This window comes from Brienomyrus brachyistius, chromosome 16 (assembly GCF_023856365.1).
Source record: "Brienomyrus brachyistius isolate T26 chromosome 16, BBRACH_0.4, whole genome shotgun sequence".
NCBI lineage: Eukaryota > Metazoa > Chordata > Actinopteri > Osteoglossiformes > Mormyridae > Brienomyrus > Brienomyrus brachyistius.
In genome coordinates, this window is record NC_064548.1 from 3,562,742 (window position 1) to 3,581,721 (window position 18,980).

At 46.8% G+C, this 18,980-nt stretch overlaps 1 protein-coding gene across 1 annotated transcript; it reads left to right on the forward strand.

Annotated features, from left to right (window-relative positions):
* The first annotated feature begins 2,290 nt into the window (after positions 1–2,290).
* On the forward strand, positions 2,291–18,222 carry pdxka (pyridoxal (pyridoxine, vitamin B6) kinase a). Its single transcript, XM_048978847.1, has 11 exons — positions 2,291–2,588; positions 3,815–3,869; positions 9,159–9,263; positions 13,719–13,802; positions 14,352–14,386; positions 14,748–14,833; positions 15,323–15,368; positions 16,209–16,320; positions 16,419–16,555; positions 16,763–16,829; positions 17,057–18,222. Exons 1-11 carry the CDS (start codon positions 2,493–2,495, stop codon positions 17,167–17,169), a joined length of 936 nt encoding a protein of 311 aa, XP_048834804.1. The 5' UTR covers positions 2,291–2,492; the 3' UTR covers positions 17,170–18,222.
* Positions 18,223–18,980: the final 758 nt, after the last annotated feature.

Here is an 18,980-nt window from a genome sequence, read left to right on the forward strand (position 1 = left end):
TTGATGTAAACAACTGCGCCTTTGCAGCTGCCACAGAGTTTTTCTTATATCCGAAGGGCTATATCTACCCGACCCCCCCCCCCCCCCCGACCTTTATACCCAGCACCACAGCCTCACCTGCAGGACGAGTGACCACTCCTTCTTATTGTTACCCTGCATCTGTCCCCCTGTAGACCGAGCACAATGCAGCACCTTAATATGTGATACTAACACTGCTATGGTAGAAACACATTGACTTGTGGGATAGATAGGGTCATTTCATATCAATAATGAGATCTGGCTTTTTAGAGGATAAATACCTGGAACTCCTCATCAGACTTTATAACTGAAGAAGCCTTTCGGATGAGAGGTGAAACGTCTTCAAGAAATTGAACAAGTTGCATTCGATTCAAGCCCTTAAGATTATCATGTCCTGGACGACTGAGAACCAACACAGATATATGACGTTTTAGGTCATTAATAAATCAAGGGCAAGGAAGACTGTATGGACAGTGCTGTATGTTTCAAACACCAAGATTGGTTTATTATTGTTATTATTGTTGTGAGGAAAGCTTATCAGTAGTGCGGGGGAACAAAACAGGCAGAGATACCCTGAATGATGTCATTTCCTGTGGGAGAGACAGTGCATGTGATTGAATAATCACCAATGTCAAACGCTACACTCAGTCATCTTTTAAGTCTGTAATAGCACAGGACTGTAATTAGGCAGGATAAACGAATATTAACAGCAACGAATGCCCTTTTAGAGGACATGCGCACTCACAATACGCCATTGCATGAATCATTCGTTGAACTGGAAACTTTGACTTTTAATGAGAGTTTGTTACAATCAAGAGCAATTGATGTTTACATATAATGTAGGTATGACTTTGGCTTTGTTGTTTTTGACAGTAATCATAATACTAACCCCTTCCACAGTTCACCGGAACAAGGGACTCGATCAGTATTCCTCCAGGAAAACATACCGTTATATGTTGAACAAGGCTGTTAAAATGCAGTGGCTATCATCTGTTTCAAAAGAATGGCATTGAAAGTGACACAAGCAATTTGAAATGCAGGCCCAGAGGAAACAGACCGCTCTTCCTGGTACACTGAAAAGGGCAGCTGGGAACCATTTGTGTGGTGCTGGCTTCTATTTCACTGCGTGCTCTTGCAGAATTCTGTTTTATTAGGTGCTTTAGCCTATTAATCTAGCTGTCACTTTAGAAAATGTTTAAGACCTTGTACTATCATTTTATATACTTTTTACTTATAATTCCATACTACAGCTGCTACTTATTATTGAGAGCTATTTATTATTATTATGGGCGTCCTGGTGTTGGTGGGTATTTCCCATGTTCCCTCCGTGTGTGTGTGGTTTTTCGTGGTCTTGCTGTGTCATACAGGTTTTCTACAAGTATTAGTTTACTCCAGCACTCCAGTCATGCCCTTAGGCTAATCGGTGTTTTTACATTCCCCACAGACTGGTGAAATAAGTGAAATACGATGACCTGGCATCCCGTTCACGGAATACCCCTGTCTTGTGCCCCATATCTGGCATAAGCTACAGACCCACACGTAAACCGTAGACGAATTAATTATTATCCAATTTCAAGTCACGCACCTAAATATCTGCGTCCATAGTGCCCTTTCATAACACCAACTTACCCGATTTTCCCCCAACAACAAAAACAGCAGAAGACACAATCACATTAACGTTGGGGACATACTGACATTATAGTAGGCAGATTGATATCTTGTTGATAAAACACAGAATCGTATAAGTTTTGGAGGCTTTACTGTTCAAAGGTCTTTACATCTGTTTCATGGAGACCAACGGTGACAGTTTCACATTAGCTTTACAGTTCAGAGCGCTGACTTTACGAATACGAAAGTTCATTAGAAGACAGCAGCCTTCAATGATAACAATCGTTTGACTTTACAATTATTTATTACAGACGGTTTTCATAACGCGACACACTCAACTAAGGACCCCAAGTTCGGTTCGAAGTCTTGGCTACTCAGGTTGAAAAATAGCCCCGACACAGACATAAAAATCGATGGACTTTATATTTTCGTTTTCTTATATCCATCGCATATTACACCAAGCGATCACATAGTAAAACGTTAGAACATGTTTTATACATTATTTATTGGGAGAGCGATGTACAACATATCATTTTTTAATAATTTATTTCACATACTATATAAAGACATATTGTATTGTCAAGCAGGAATCTAATAATAAATCGTGCTGTCAGGTCTCAGCGGGTCAATTATTATCCCCGTGACGTAGATGGACTTAGGTGTCCTTCTTAATTGCCTGAAGAATTTAGGTATATCTCGTCAATGTGTGTTTCGGTTTGAGCTGTATGTCCTTCAGTTCAGTTTCGCGTTTCTGTTTTTTTCGCACTTGGATAATTTCCAGATTAATCGGATCGGAAATAGCACTTCTTAGCTAGCTGCACTTAGCCGGGGATACACAGATAGAGCCAGTCAGTGTATCTTTTAAAATGGGAACGTACGAAGGGGAATGCAGAGTGTTGTCAATTCAGAGTCATGTTGTTAGGGGATACGTTGGGAATAAATCGGCATCATTTCCATTACAGGTAAGATTTTTTATGCATCTCTTTCGCTGAAAGTTATAGTTCGTTCCTTAACAGAGAGGATCCACTGGCTTAATTTGAACGATGAGGAAATGGAAACGTGTTGAGTGTAGGTAGGAAACTAAAGGTCACATGGTAAAATATCCTTATTTGTTATCGCTTGTCAAGTAAGTGTGTACGATTTCTGCAGTCATAGTAAGTGCACAGTAGAATGCGTTAATCTTAGAGTGTCATCCGTGCACGAGTAATTAGTGTTTTGTTGTGATGCAGTTTTACAGTATTAATCGCTGTGATCTTCGTTTTCGTTTAAATCCATGCCAATGTTTCATTTCGATTAGTGTCTTTTTAATGAACTGAGCGTGATGATTAGCCAACAGGTATATGGAAAAGTTGTATTGTGTTTTTATCTTGGAATTGATTAATGACATTCAGAGACCGGCGTGTACGTCTTTAATATGTTGCAAAATTTGTCCTCTGCCCACTCCTCGCCCGAGGAGCAATCCGACAACGCCGGCTTTAAACATCATCAGCATCATCATCATCGTCGTCATCATGACCACAACACAACTCCATTAATATCCGGACATCAAATAGCCAACTCGCAAACAAAAGATTAATTTTAAAAACATCATTTAAAAAGGAAGCTTAAATGATTCAGCCAGCTAACTGCCACTGGGAAAAGTCGTATGTGTACAGTTAATGCGAGACGTTTGTGTTTCAGTTGGCGGTGGCAAGTCTTAGCAATGTGACAGCGACGGAATATAAATGAGACGGGCAGAAATGTGCCGATTTTCGTATTATCTGTTCGGGATGGCCATGGTTGCCTATAATCTTAGTGGCTGATGAAATGTCTGGTTTGACGTCAAAGAAGGGATGATATTGTACACGACCCATCTGGTTTGATGACGAGTACACACACATTAATATAACGATGAACCTAACAAATTGTTTTGAATGATTTCTTTAGGTGTTAAGGAAAGCTCTGACTGTACGATGCGATTAGAAAGAATCATATACAAAACGCAGTCGTATTCTATAGCCTTCAGGGTGATTTTCATTGACAGTTATGCGCCTCGGTGTGACAGTACACACACAGGAACGTACGTAACCCTGCGAGTCCTTGTGAAGCTGCAGTGCATTCTGGTTACTGTAGTTCCAGGTCCTCATACCTTTAAGCACTGTTTTCCATTGGTTGTTTAACAGTACGCCTCTGATGGTCTGTCCCACAGGTGCTTGGGTTCGAGGTGGACTCCATCAACTCGGTGCAGTTCTCCAATCACACAGGTACTCCATTATAACTCCATTGTGACCTATGTATGGTGATTGTCTCTTTGACGTGTGTAGTCCTTAATCGGCCTAACAGGGTTCAGACCATATTTTTCCTTGCCGTTCCCTCCACACTGGGTATTTTGCATATCCACTTTATGCTTCTTTGTAATTGGCTTTGGTCTTTATGCTCTCACATTTTTCCCCCATCCCAGCTCTTCCTCCCAGTCTTCTCTCTGTGGACAGTGTAGTGATTTTAACCTGATGTAAAGTGTGTGATTTCCCCCCGTACCCAGACTTGAAGAATAGTGCTGAATAATAATTTTGAATGATGATGTGTGTTGTTCATTTTATTTGGTTACTTGTGGAAGCCCATAGAAATTAATGCACGGTCCCCACAAAGATCTGAATACAAATGTGCGTGTGTGTGTATTTTACTCCTCATTTGTACTGTTTCATATGTTAGGATGACTTGTTTTTGTACCTTTTGAGGAGGGTACTTAACCCAGAACTAAAATAGCTTTTAAAGATAACTACATGTTTAACTGGAATTGATAAAAGTGTAAAAGACTTTTTAGTTAAACTGATCCTGAATGTTTGGCCTGAATGTTGGTTCCATCCAGTCAGAACCAGCGGCCCAGGTACGGGTCAGTCTGCACCTGACATCTTTGCGTCCTGCATCATGCTGGGTGGCCTGCATTGGATGAACGAAAAATGTAAAATGGCCTGAATGTTAATGGTCTAGGAATTACCATGCTGTTCGTTGTGCATCGCAAGGAATCTTTTATTCTGTTATTTTCTAGATTTCTTTCTGAATGAGATCCCTTTTGCGTAACTTTATTTTGTTTCACCTAGAGGGCTTGAAGAAAAAAGAATACCCTGCGTTTAATGGGTGAAAGTGTAAGTTGCTTATAATGGCAGATAAGCAACTATACATTCATGTTGGGGTCAAAGGTCACATGATCAAATTTGCCCTGGAAAGTAAGATTTTATTTCATTATTATTTTTATTGTACCTGGACCAGAGAATAGTTATTATGTCATTATCATAATGTCATCTGTAAGACTGCAGACATATGAGACTGTAAGCATTCGGATGCTGGGGCTCCCCGGCGAACCCCAGTCAGGCCTCAGAACTGGCATCGAAGCTCCATTTTCTCATTAGCTTTAGCAGTTTAGCAGAGCTTCCAAAGCAAGGCACTCAGTTCCTGTGCCCCCTCTGCCAAGTCCCCTTTGCCAGTTGCCCTGCTTCCCATGTACCCTCCATTCTGGCCTTCTGGCCCATTCAGAGGCTCTGAAATATAACTGTGTTTGTTTCCTGGTCAAGTGACCCTAAGAAACCATGAATTACTCCCAGCCATGCTTTGTGTCCTGCTGCATTTATTCTTCCAAGCTTTTATACTCCCCCAACTGTGTTTCCAGGGAGACTTGGCTGTACCTCAAGGTGTTTTTTTATTTTATTATTACTATTTTTTAAATCCCTTTACTAGTGTTTCTCCATCCGGTCCTTATGGACCCCGAGACGGTCCACATTTTTGCTCCCTCCCAGACAGTCCACATGGATCATCTGGGGAATCCCAAGGCCTGGGATGAGGAACTAGTTATTGCACGCACAGTTGTGAATCATGGGGAAATTCCAGTGGCTCTCATTACTAATTCCGTACCAACAAAACAGAAAAAAAAACAAAAAGAATTTCTGAGAAGTGGAGCCACATTTGTTTTTCTGGGAGCTCCTTTGCATACAAATGGTCTTCCCAGAAGTGAGCATCATTAGTGCTCTCTCTCACGTCGATGTCATGAGGCCTGGGGGGAAAGCCCTTTTTCTGTACTCCGTCCTTGCCTCACCCCTAAGGTCGCCTTCATTGTAACCAGCACCCGAGTCACCTACAGTCACCCAGCTCCCTATATGTAGGCATAATAAACAAACACAGCTTCAAACTTCAGAGGGCACATGTGGAGAAGAAGTGGTGAGGACAGAAGTGCAGGTCCAGGGCGAGCAGCTGATGGACTTTTCGGTGGGATAGAGAAAATTGGGGATTTTTATTAGTTACTCCTCAGATAGGCTCCAGCATCTGAGATTGCCTCAGTGTTTCAGGGTTAAAACGCTCGCTTTGCATAACCCCACTTCCCGTAAGGACAGCCGCTGCCAAATGGCTGTCCTGTCATCTGTTTAGCGTTTAGCCAAAGCACTTTGTTTATTTCATTGTTTTTAATTAATGAATAAACAAGCGCATTTTGCAGACGCCGAAGTCGAACAGCAGTGGGTGCTCTCCTGCTCTGCACTTAATTAAAAATGTGCGTAAATTTAGACGTCAGTAAGGTCATTTCTTGTAGTTTTTTTTTTTTGCTAAGGAATATTGTGTGTGACATGAATGTAAAGCCTTTAGAGATTTTTTTTTTTCCTGCTGATTCTGGGTAACATTCCCTGTGGGATTTCGCTTTGAAAGCACAGAGCAGTCTGCTCGCAGTGGCTGCAGGGCATTGAACCGGTTGGACTTGCACAGTAGCAGGTGTAGCACGACAGCTGGGGATCGAGTGCCGTTTCTGATTCACCACACTAGCAGATACACTGGTGAATAATTCAGGTCAGTTCAATTGTCAGGAAACCTCTTTGAAAATAGTTGAAGGTGTTGCTGATGTTTCTCCTGGGTGTGGGGAGGTGGGGTGTGGGGCGGCACAACATTTTTGGTGTGATGGGGTTTGAAATGGCAGTGCTGATGTAGTCCCCTGCACGTCGGACTCATGAACAGACAGCAATCGTATGCAGCCCTGCTGAGCCCAATGGCCTGGATCAGTGCTCTTCCCTGCTGTTCGTCATCAGTCTGAATAGTGCTGCCTCCTAGTTGCTGTGGATGGAATTTAAAATAGCAGGCACTGCGTTCACATTCAGAGAGATTAACAAGCCACCCCCTGCCCCATTCAGTTAAAGACGTGTGAGCACCCTGCTGCTGTCTACCTGTGGCGATGGATGAGTGGCTTCCTTTCTCCAGCCCAGCAGGTATTGCCCCCTAGGGGTGGGAGGCTGGACTGGTGGTATATTTACATGGCGTACTGACTATCTTGTGTTTTGCCAGCTGTTTTGTGGAGTGGGAGGGGGATCATTGGGCTACTGTGGGCCGGCATAGTGGGTCAGTCCAACGGCGTGCAGTTAGGATCATTGGCATCTATTAATTGCGCATGAACTATGTGTCTGTGTCTGTGTCTGTGTCTGTGTGTGTGTGTGTGTGTGTGTGTGTGTGTGTGTGTGTGTGTGTGTGTGTGTGTGTGTGTGTGTGTGTGTGTGTGTGTGTGTGTGTGTGTGCATCCCCATCTGGGATATTCCCTTGCTTTTGTGTTCTATATTGCCTGTTATGAAATCCAGCCCCCCATGACCCTGACTGAGTGATTGATTGAAAGATGGTCTTTTCACCTTGGGACAGCAGCAGTGATAGCTGACAGGTGAAGTCAGTTAATGAAGTCGGGCATCTGCCACAGGCAAGAGGAAATGGTCTCCTGTTTTCCTGGTGCATATGAGAGACGGGGATCCCTGTGTGAGAGTGTGTGGTGAGTGTGTGTGTGTGTGTGTGGTGAGTGTGTGTGTGTGTGTGTGTGTGTGTGTGTGTGTGTGTGTGTGTGTGTGTGTGTGTGTGTGTGTGTGTGAAAGAGAGAGAAACATCAGAAAATAGAAATCCAATGAATTTGCCTCAGCAGAAATTGACAGCAGCTTTCCTTATCAGAGAATTCCACACTCCCCCCCGCCCCCCCCCTCTATGTCACATGCTCACCCTCATGCATTCAGTGACTCTTCATTAACCAAATCCCACAGGCTTCCATCTTGTAATGTTGCTAAGCAACGGGCACCATGCCACATGACTGACCTGGTGATTCACCTGTGGCTATGGCTTCATGCTTCCTACAGCAGCAGCATCCTCACTGTGTGACTGTGACCCCACCCCCCACTTCACCAGTCCCTTTTCTGTTTTTGCACCCTAGTGACCCATCACATCACCTAATGATTTTGTCTGTTTTCGTCTGTCTTGCCGTATTACAGCGAGTACTGCGACCCCTGGACCAGCTGCTACAACAGGACGTGCTTTTAAGGAATGGTGGTTCTGGCTATAAATAGCTGTTTTGCACTGAAGGACAGGCTCTCCCCCTCTAAGAGGGACATCTTTCTGCTCACTGTGCAGGATATGGAAAGCTGGCTGGCAGAAACAGCCATCTCTGATTACCTGAGCCTCGCAGCCCTGCTGTTCTGGAGGCTGTATGTCTTCTGAGAGCAATGATCATGCTGTGCTTGAAGTTCTGCTGCTGGCCTGTGTTTGTGGAATGTTCAGTGCAATTACATTTGGTTTATTTTTCTATATACAGTACTGTGCTCCACTCTTAGGCAGTCAAAAGAGATGTTTAAAGCTATTTATCTGGGTAGCAAGTGCACTTTGCACTTTTTTTTCAGAACAGAAAACACAATTTAACATGAGAAAAAATTAAGAGTAACAATGAAAGCTAAGAAGAAAGAATTTCTTCAGTTCTGCAAAAAGTTACTGATATCTTGTTGGATGGTTAGAAAAACACAGTTTCGGTTCCCAAACCTCTCTTCAGCGGCACCTCAGCCATTCCATGTATTTTAACCAACAACTCGCTTAATCAATCAATTAATTAGTTGAAAATAATCAATGAGAGATTGATGAGCTAGACTGTGTGCTAATGGTCGAGTCAAAAAATATACAAGTTATTGGATGGTTGCTGCAAATACAGGGGTGATTTTAGCAAAAGTTTGTTAGCTTAGACAGGTGTAATTGCATAGTTTTACACCAGGGGTGGGTAATCTTATCCATACATTGTGTATGCGGGTTTTCGCTGCAACTCCATAATTATATTACTAGTGTCCTCACACCTGGGTCTGAACAGCTGATCTACAGGTTACCCCTAAAACCTGCAAATATCACGGCCCTTTATGGATAAGATTGGCTACCCCTGTATTACATGGATATGAAGATCATTCAAACATCATCTTTGGCGCCACCCAGTGGCCTTGCTCACAGCATTACTGTGGCATTTTTCTGAACATGTATAAACGGGATGACTGAATGTCCTGCGGAATGGGCAGTATGTAGAGTCTGGGGGTTGTGGGGTTATTTTTCATCAGCCTTAGGGGACCTTGGTATGTGGAGGTTCCCTAGCTCCTGAAATGGTCAACGGCATCTATACTGAAAGCGGCGACTCAATAGGTTTATGTTGTGTCATGATTATGTTCTTGGACATGCATTGCCATTTTCAGCTGCCAGGGCTGTGATACTGACCTGTGACCTTTGACCTCTCTTGCCAGGTTACGCCCACTGGAAGGGTCAGGTGCTGACTGCAGATGAACTGCACGTTCTGTATGAGGGGATCAAGCTCAACAACGTCAACCACTATGACTACGTGCTCACAGGTGAGATCCCAGAGGGACGCCTCTAGTGACTCCGTCTGACAGCATGGCGCTGTGTAAGCTGGACCGAGCAGCGAGAGAGCGGAATGTTAGAATGCTGGATGTGCCACAGCAAAACGAAGAGGAGTAAAAGAACTCATTACAAAGCCAGCCTTGTAAGGGTCCGAAGCATGAAGTTGTCACGATCTGTGGTGAACAGGTGATCGCTCGGACAGGCAGGCAGGCAAGGAGGAAGCAGGTAGCCGTAAGTCGGGGTAAAACGGGGTTTATTCGGGGACTAAGGCTACATGCAGGACGGAACATTGACGAACATCAGTAACATCAATGACGGACAAGGAAATAAGGCAAGACATGGAGTGAAATAGACAGGACTGGGCGAAAATAATCATACACAGCTGGGCTAGATCGGGGAAGCACACGTGGATAATCAGGGGGCGTGGCACACACGAGGATCTGACGAGCCGGGCGTGACCGAACCCCCCCCCCAAAGGTGCGCTCGCCTCAGGGGAGGCAACGGATGGGATGAGACTGGGGAACCAGGACCTGGAAAACAAGAAAAAAAACATTAACGAGGCACTGGGAACAGAACGGACAGACAAAACTGGCACAGGGGCAGAAACCAAGACAGGACCTGACACAGAACGGGGAAGGCGGACAGACAGATCAGGAACGGGGACACGGAGGGAATGGGCAGAGCAAAAGGGCCGGGAGGGAACGGAGGGGACACCGGGGAACGAGGAGCAGAGACGGGAGGAATAAAGAGACGAGGAACGGAGACAGGAGGGACAAAGACGGGAGGCCAGGGAGAGAAGGAGGGGGAATAAAGGGGAGCCCGAGGGAGCCCCAGCGGGCGATGGGTGGCCGTCGGAGGGGCCGCAGGTGGCCGGGAGGCCGGAGCAGGAGAGGACCTCGGAGGGGCTGAGGAGGCAGGGCGAAGGAGGGGTCGGGGAGGGAGTTGAAGGGGAGGGATCACCAGGGAAGGGGACGAGGGAGCTGAAGGGGACCCTGGCGAGGGCAAGGAGAGGGGGGGAGCCGCAGCAGGCGGCGACATCCTCCGACGCGCTGGAGTAGGGGGACCAGCAGGCAACTGAGGAGCCGCAGCTGGGGAATCTGCAGGCGACCGACGAGAAGTCGGAGTCGGATAGTGAGGCATGACGACAAGGCCTCGGAGGGGGACCCGCAGGCGACAGCCGACCCGGAGGACCAGGACCCGCAGGCGCTCTCCGAGCCCTAGCGCAGGCGAGTCAGGGGGCAGGGCAGGCGGGACCCCAGCCCTGCGTCTGTGTCTTCTCCCCTTACGAGACACAGACATCCGGCTCCTTGGCCGGGGTTGAGCTCGCCGGGGTGAGGGTGGAGGAGTCACCAAAAGGGTCCCCGAGGGGCCCCATTCAAACTCCTCCACCTCCGAGGAGGGGGGAGCGACGGTTGGACCTCCTCAGGGACTGGGGCGGGAGGGACAGGAGTGGGGTCAGGACCAGCAGTCACAGGGGGTATAGTCACTTGTAGAGGCAGAGAAAGCGCCTCGGGCGTGGGCACGGGAGCCGCAGGCAGAGGGGGCGCCTCGGGCGTGGGCGCATGAGGTCTCCAGGCAGCACCCCCCAGGAGGAGTAGGGGAAATAAAATGTGCAATTAGTCAAAGTAGGGGAGACTATAGGAAGTGCTAACGGCTAGGTGAGTGCAATATGGAGTGCAATGTGCAAGGTCTGGCAGATATGGCTATGGCAGCATAAGTAGGAGGGAGAGGCAAGTGGGAATGCAGGCATGGGGAGTCCCTGAAATGTCAGCACTCCAATTCCACAAGGGGGTGTGAAGCCAGAGTGACAGCACTGACAGTCCAGTTTATCCAAAGCCAATGGCACCAATCCCCACCTAGCTCTACACCTCACACTACAGGCCTGACTGGGAGTGAGGAGTTAGCTAGAGCTAGAACTAGTGTCCCTATAAGCTAAACTAAACAGGTGTGTTATTAGTCTAGACTTGAGTATTGAGAGTGAGCCTGAAACCCGCACATCCGGTGGAAGACCATTCCACAGCTGAGGAGTTCTATAGGAGAAAGCTCTGCAGCCTGCCGTAGCTCTTTCTACCTTAGGCACTAACAGATATCCCATGGCTTGAGAGCAAAGCAAGCGTGGAGGGTTGTATGTGGTCAGCAAGTCACTAAGATATTCTGGTGCAAGGCCATTGAGTGCTTTATAAGTTAATGGCAGTATTTTATAGTCAATCCAAGACTTAACTGGTAGCCAATGAAGGGAGGATAAGACCGGTGTAATGTGATCACATTTTTTAGTGTTTGTGAGAACATTCTGTACCAGCTGAAGTTTATGTAAGGATTTAGACTAGCAACCAGAAAGGAGGGCATTACAGTTGTCCAGTTTGGAAGTTAGAAAGGCATGTATTCATTTTTCTGCATCATGAGAGCATCTTCCAAAGGTTGGCTATGTTCCGTAGATGATAAAACGCAGTTCTTATGTGAGCATCAAAACATGATTCTGAATCAACTAGAAGACCAAGATTTCTAACCACCGTGTTAGGTTGTGTAGGACGGCCACCAGTGTTCAGGTGGTGAAACTTATTTCTTGCAGCCTTGGGACCAATTACCAGAACTTCTGTTTTTTCTGTGTTTAACATTACAAGGCGACTACTCAGAAATTAAGTACTGTGAACACAGTAGCGAATTAAGCTGAGAGACGAGCATTATACAGGGAACCTGTGAGCAAGTGTATAGACGTATGGTGAAGTTTATTTCATAGATTACACACAGTACTGACATTAAATGGCACTCTATCAAATGAAAGGGAATTTGACATTTTAACTTAATTCTCAAGAGACGATAGAGCAATGAAAATTATCTTGCACCAAGGGATAGTTGAGCAATGAAAATCATCCTTATTATACGTTTTTCAAATACAGACGCTGACATATTGGGACAATGAATGTGATTGTGGTTATGAGGACAAAGGGCGATGAGCCAAGTACTGGGTGCGACTGGTGAATTTCACCATGTTACAGCCTGTACTTGCTTGGCGTGTGGTTTGAAACTTACAAACTGTTTGTTTCTGGAATTAAAAAAAAAAAATTGGAACCTGTGGATAAAGTGCAGTTACTGAAGATGCAGATATGGGGGGAGGGTCGCACTGTATGTGGAATTTATTAGGGGCTGAGGGAAAAAGTGCAGGGTGTGGCTGCTGGACACATTACAGCTCTGAGGCAGCACCAGCCACATCCCACCTCTGCTCTCCCCTGGGGGAGGTCTGGCAGCTGGAGGATGAGGGCACGAGGTGGGCCTGAGAGAGAGAGAGTGAAAGGGAGCACGTGAGGACTGCAGGTGCTTTGAGCAGGGAATCTCCCATGGGACATGTGGCACGTACCTGCTGACATGCTGCTCTGACAGACCGGCCTCCCTGAGCCGGCGGAGCTGTTCAGAAAAATATTAAAGCCTATATTGCTCCATGATAGTCTTAGTCTTATTCTGTGCTGACTGGAGATCAGAAGAGCCCTAGTAACGGGGCACAGTCTGTATTTCGGGTTTCCCTAAGGCCAGAAGGAAGGTGTGCATTCTCGGCAGACCCTGCAGCCCGGCCCGTTTATCGCTTTGGCTGTGGTGCACGTCCCCGCCGCTCCGCCTTCACTGACTGGCTCGGACCCCCCCAGCCTCTGCTCGGTTGGATGAGATGGCCCTGCATCTGGCACAGATGCTCTTTACGTCTCATACGTACTTCAGGAGTTTGTGCTGACCCTCCTTTCTTCTCTAGCCCTGCCTTTAAAATTGTGCATTAGCCTGAGTGTGTGTCGCTGTGGCTAACTTTAAATGTCAGTGGCCATTTAAATGTCATGTCTCCTTGTAATGAAGTCAGGAGGGGCACCGTCTAAAAATATTGTTGTTTAACTGAGATGAAACTCCAGGTCCCGTCTAACAAGCTCCCACTGCATAAATCGGTGCTGTGAATTGGGCGCATGATTATAGAGCCTTTTCAGTTTGGGTACTTAGTTGAAGACCCTTGATTCGATTGGTCAGCACCAAGCTTCTCCATGGCAACCATGTTATGTCATTATAGTGCTTCCACCCTCGCTTTTATGATATATAATTATACAGAGATATATTTCATTTATTCATTATTAATACATTTTTTTCTTTTAAACTATTGAAATGTAAACACCTTGGGACCTTTGGAGAAAAGAGTCCCCATCTTTCAGCTGACTTGGTACATTTTCTCTGTTTGGCCTTCAGAGGGCGCCATTGTAGCATATGATGGATGTTGTTGGCGATGAGTGAATGCTGCTGCAGTGTGCCCTCTGTATCATAATGCAGAAAGCTATGCTTTGTTAGCTGCATTCGATTGGTCAGCACCAAGCTTCTCCATGGCAACCATGTTGTGTCATTATAGTGCTTTGCTAGCCGCATCTGCTCTGAGAAGGATTGCCTTATTAAGTGTTTGACCTGGTGGTCTTTTTCTGCAGGGTATACCCGGGACACGTCCTTCCTGGAGATGGTGGTGGACATTGTGAAGGAGTTAAAACGAGCCAATCCCAAACTGGTATATGGTGCGTGTTTTTTTTTGTGTGTGTTTTTCTCACATGATAACATGTTCCTTTGCAAAATGAAATATCATGTAGATTGTACAGATTTATCAGAAGTTTTCCTCTGGTGTCGGCGTGTGGCTCAGCAGGTTAGGACAATATGTCTGTGAGCAGATGGTCACCATTTTGAATGTCAGGGTCAGAAGAGGGACGTTTATTTCACCGCTGGGTTCCTGAGCATGGCCCTACACCCCAGTTGCCCTCAGGCACTGCTTGTCCCTTTGGTAAAGGGTCAGCTGAATTAAAAAAAAAATGTAGATGGTACGAGTTGTTGGTTATAATTCTGACAGGATTAAATGCAGACCTTGTCTGTCGCAGCTCTGTGATCTTCAGGATGGAATATTAGACCAAACCCATGTTGCTGTCCTCCCATTAAACGCTCTTTATAGTTTTCTGTTAAGCATGGAAAGTCGGGAAAATGCTGCCGTTCTCTTGACCCCAGTTCCTGACCTGGGAGCAGTCGCCAGTGTTTCCATGTGTGTGCTGACTCCACGGTCCTGTCTTGTGTTGCAGTTTGTGACCCGGTGCTTGGCGATCACGGCTCCATGGTGAGTGACGGTGTCCGCTTGCTCCTGTGAACGTCTCAGGCCGCTCCGGTGTCCGTCTTCCCCCTGCCCTCTGCCATGACAACTGAATTCATGACCCTCTGCGGCGCATCCACAAAAAAAAACGTTATTTTGAAGGATGACCTTCACGTGGTCTGCAGACATCTTGGCGATAACCCGTAACGTGAATGTACAGCAAGGCAGTCATTAATAGTCTAATAGAGGAGTGGAGATCACAAATACCGGCAATGACCAACCGGAGCTGACATGCTGCTCATTCCTGAGCCGTGATATCTCTGTAATACCGTATACAGGTGTCCGTCCATCCGTATGTCCACCCAGTGACTCCACATTCTGTTCGCAGTATGTTCCGGAAAATCTATACCCTGTCTACAAGAACAAGGTGGTCCCCGTGGCTGACATCATCACACCTAACCAGTTTGAGGCAGAGTGGGTAAACATAACGTGGTCGTACATCTTCAAGCCATGTCCCCTTTCGTCTGCGTCCTCCCTCGTGTTGTCTGCCAGTGTGTTTTTCTCGAATGTGTATCATGGGTCTGCATTCAGTGTCGTGTCCGCTATGAATGTAAAGGATCTCTGCAATCTGAGGGAATGCTTAAGTATTGTTTCTGGTCTGAGAAAAAGGGTTGGAGGTCCCCCTAGTGGCTTTTTGTACAAATGCAGCAGCATCAAATTGCAACGTTTTTTATTGTATTTTTTTTTGTGTGCATTGTGCTTAACACCTCCATGCTGAAAGCTTGTGTTGTGAAGTGGTGTGAGCTAGGTGCCTGGGGGGGGGGGGGGTTCTTACGTATGCTGTGTGTGTGTGTGTGTGTACACGTACATGGTGGGTTTAGGTGCGGGCACCCTCTGTGTGTGAGCGTGTGCCGCTCACACGTGTCTGTCTGTGTGTGTTGTGTCTGTTGGTGTGTCGTGCAGGCTCTTGACGGGAAAGAATATCAGCACGGAGAAAGATGCAGTCGAGGTAAGTTGTGACATGAAAGAGTATTGTTTAACATAGATACGGTTTCTCCCTATTTGATTAGTATGGGGTGCGGTGTGACTCTTTGGAGTAGGATGCTGTGATTGTCATCAGAAGGTTGCTGGTTCAAATCCCCTGGCTGACTTCAGGGACTGGCTGACCCGGCTTTCTCAATTGTACATCACTTTGGATAAAAGCATCTGCTAAATATGTAAATGTGTGTAACATAATGTGTAATATTGACTGAGCTGCTGTGTGGGTGGCCCGAGGTTATGAGTAGATCTATATCGGAGACTGGGCTGGGAGCTTGAATCCGCTCCTGTGTGTGTGGAGTGTGCATGGCCTTCCTCTGGGGTCTCCGCTTTACTCCCGCAGATAGGCCAATTGGCATCTTTCATTTGCCCTTTACTATGTTACCTGTAGTACTGATTCCCATCCCGGTCCCGGGGGATCCCCAGACAGTCCACATTTTGCTCCCGACCGGGAGCAAAAACATGGGCTGTCTTTGGGTACCCAAAGACCAGGTTGGAAAACACTCACGTATAGTTTCTGTGACCTGCAATGACCTGCCACCCCGTTCATGTTGCCCACTGCCTGCTACTTCGAGCTTCCTTGGACAGGCTCCCAGCTCCTCACGGCTCTGCTTGGGATAATCATTAGGAAGATTACGTTGAATTACAATGAAGAGTGTTTCCATACTGTCCTGTACTTTATCATGCTGTTGACCAGTGTACAGCAATGCTGGCTGTCACATGAAATGTCCCATGCCCCTTTAAACGCCTTCATCCACCGTGGTCTGCTCCTCTTCTTGCTTTCTTCTTATCCAGCTGTCTGTCGCCACAGGTGATGGATCTCCTTCACAAGATGGGCCCTGACACTGTGGTCATCACCAGCTCGGACCTTCCATCCCACCGGGGCGACCGCTTCTTGGTAGCCCTGGGGAGCCAGCGGACAGGTAGGCCTTAGTGGGGCGGAGCATGCTGGGTGGAGTGGGCTGGGCCGAGTGGGCGTGAGCGTGTCCTTCAGCGCAGTGCCTGTGCCTCCGTGCTCCAGTGAAAGCGGACGGCAGTTGGACGACCCAGCGCATCCGCATGGAGATCCCCAAGGTGGACGCCGTGTTCGTGGGCACGGGCGACCTGTTTGCCGCCATGCTGCTGGCCTGGACTCACCACCACCCCAACGACCTCAAGGTCAGCTGCCCCCCCCTGCCCCAATCTTCTCACTGATCACCACCTCCCTTCATGCACCTCCTGGCCTCCCTCAGGTATAGCGTGAGGTGACACAGCAGAAGATGCTGAAGTGAAAACGATGAACTCTCTCTTCCCCCCCACCCATTTCCTCTGATTTCCACGCCCCCCCTCCCAACTCTGCTTGGATCCCTCCCCCACCCGTTTCAGACTGCCTGTGAGAAGACTGTGTCCGTTATGCATCATGTAATCCAGAGGACCATTTCTTACGCATATGGTAAGCAGGGCCCTGTGCCTGTCTGTCTGTCTCTCTCTCTTTACTCGTCTTTTCTGTCTACGCCTTTGCCTGCCAATCTGTCTGTGTGTCTGCCTGTACCTGTCTGTCTCTATTTACTTGTCTGTCTATCTGTGCCTTTGCCTGCCAGTCTACCTGTGTGTCTGTCTGCTTGTTTCCGTCTGTCTGTATCCCGGAAGCTCAGTGTTCTTGCTGCTCCTCTCCTGCAGAGATAGCGGGGCCCGGGAAGCGACCCACCCCAGCCCAGCTGGAGCTGCGGATGGTGCAGAGCAAAGCGGACATCGAGAACCCGGCCATCGTGGTGTTCGCCACCGTGCTATAGAGTGGCGTCCCAAGCCAGTCGCACAATGTATAGATTATAGATGTTGTACATTTTGACCAGTAATGTGACATTGCCTTAGGATCTCTTACAGAGCACAGCATTTCCATGAGCTGAAATCAGCAGGGTGACCGACCCGGCGGGGCCCCCTCGCTTACTCTCCCTGTCCCTTTAAGCTCCCTGTTTGTCCTGCATACGCAGCGCCCATGCCTCAGTGGCTGGAGCCGATGTTGCTGGCCACCCCCCCCCCCCCCCCCCTCGCACCTTTGGGCTGTGGCAATGGCTGACTTTGTGACACGCCCATCTCAAGTCTGGAACTTAAAAAAAGAGCTAAAATGCGAGGACCTTAAAAAAAGACCCCAAAAACCATCAAGTCTGGGCAGGAGCATAGGCTGAGGCTCCACGCGCTTCTCAGATTCTCTGTGCTAGTGGACAGGTCCGCTTAATAGGGTCTTTAATCGAGTTCCTTCCCTGATCAGAACCACCTGGCAAACAGGGGGTGCTGCGGTCCGGCCCGAATGGCCTCCATCTGCTCGTATGAGACCCCACCCACCATGCTGCTCTTCCTGTGGCCATTTCACAGTGTTCCTCTCTTATTTCCCGTTTAATTGTCCGTTTAATCCGTGAATATTTCAGAGTAGGATTTATTTTTAAAAAAATTTTAATGTAATTAGTGTCCAGTCTTAAATATTTAATTGACACTTTTTCCACATGCATGATTTAACAAAAAACAATCTTTTAACTGATGGATCTGCAATGATAATCATTTACTGGAAGGTGTACATAAATCCACTCATTAATCATTACTGATCATGCCTTCTGTTTTATTTTCTTACTTCATATCATAGAAAATGTGAGGCTTGAGGCAGATTTCTTAAAGTCTCTCTGCATCTGTAAGCGCAGTAATGTTGGCAAACGGTCGATGTGTCTGTGCCAAATGATCACGACGAATAGCACTGTTATTCAGATGTCATGAAGTGCCGGTCGGCCACTTGCTGCTATGTGCCAGAAACATGTAAACTAACAATAAAAATATGAACCTTTTTATTAAGTCGACTTGCTGTGACTTCAGCGTTTCTGAGGCTGCCTCGGGATTATGGTCCTGTGATCTAGAGAGCACTTTCTGATTGGTCCGTACTAAGAGATGATTATCTCTGGTCTCTCTAAAACTGAAAACGAATAGGGCTGCTTTGTGAACACCAACGTTAATACTGACGCCATTGGCCCGTCAAACATACACTTCCCACAATCCACAGCAGGCAGGTGCATTTCACAGCCTGATATATGCTGCGTGTTTTTCCATGGCAACAAATGGACCTAGAGGCACTCTGTTTTGGGGATTCTGATAGTGCTCTGTCACTATTAATTCCCATTCAGTGGGTCCCCTTGCTGTTCTTTTTCTAGTTGTAGTACATAAATGCATCATGGATGGTCCTCCTTTATTTTGCCATTGCCATTACCATTTTTGTGTCCACTATACCCTCAGTTCAGTAGCATACACTCCCTGTACTTTAATTGCCTCTCAGGCCTGAAATCCTGTGATCCTAATGATGCCCCCCCCAATCAATTTTTCTTTTTTTTGTAATTCACACCTTCACTATTGCTGTAAACTGTAACAGGGTGTGTCTGTGTGCAGGACCAATCAGGGACTAGTGTAGTGTTGATTGACATACTCTATAGCTTTCACACGTCAGTGAAATGTTGTTTCCTTATTCCAGCTGTGTGTCTATGTATGTGGATGTATGTACATGTTCTGTGGACAGGGGTAAGGGCTGGAGGACTAAACAGGAAAATTTGTCTCTGATAACTTGGAG

Excerpts from the sequence above, each read along its gene's own strand:
- pdxka (XM_048978847.1), top strand. The coding sequence starts at position 2,493 with ATGGGAACGTACGAAGGGGAATGCAGAGTGTTGTCAATTCAGAGTCAT. Across the intron at positions 3,870-9,158 it reads GCAGTTCTCCAATCACACAG|GTTACGCCCACTGGAAGGGT; the intron begins GTACTCCATTAT and ends CTCTCTTGCCAG. Across the intron at positions 16,321-16,418 it reads CCTGGGGAGCCAGCGGACAG|TGAAAGCGGACGGCAGTTGG; the intron begins GTAGGCCTTAGT and ends TCCGTGCTCCAG.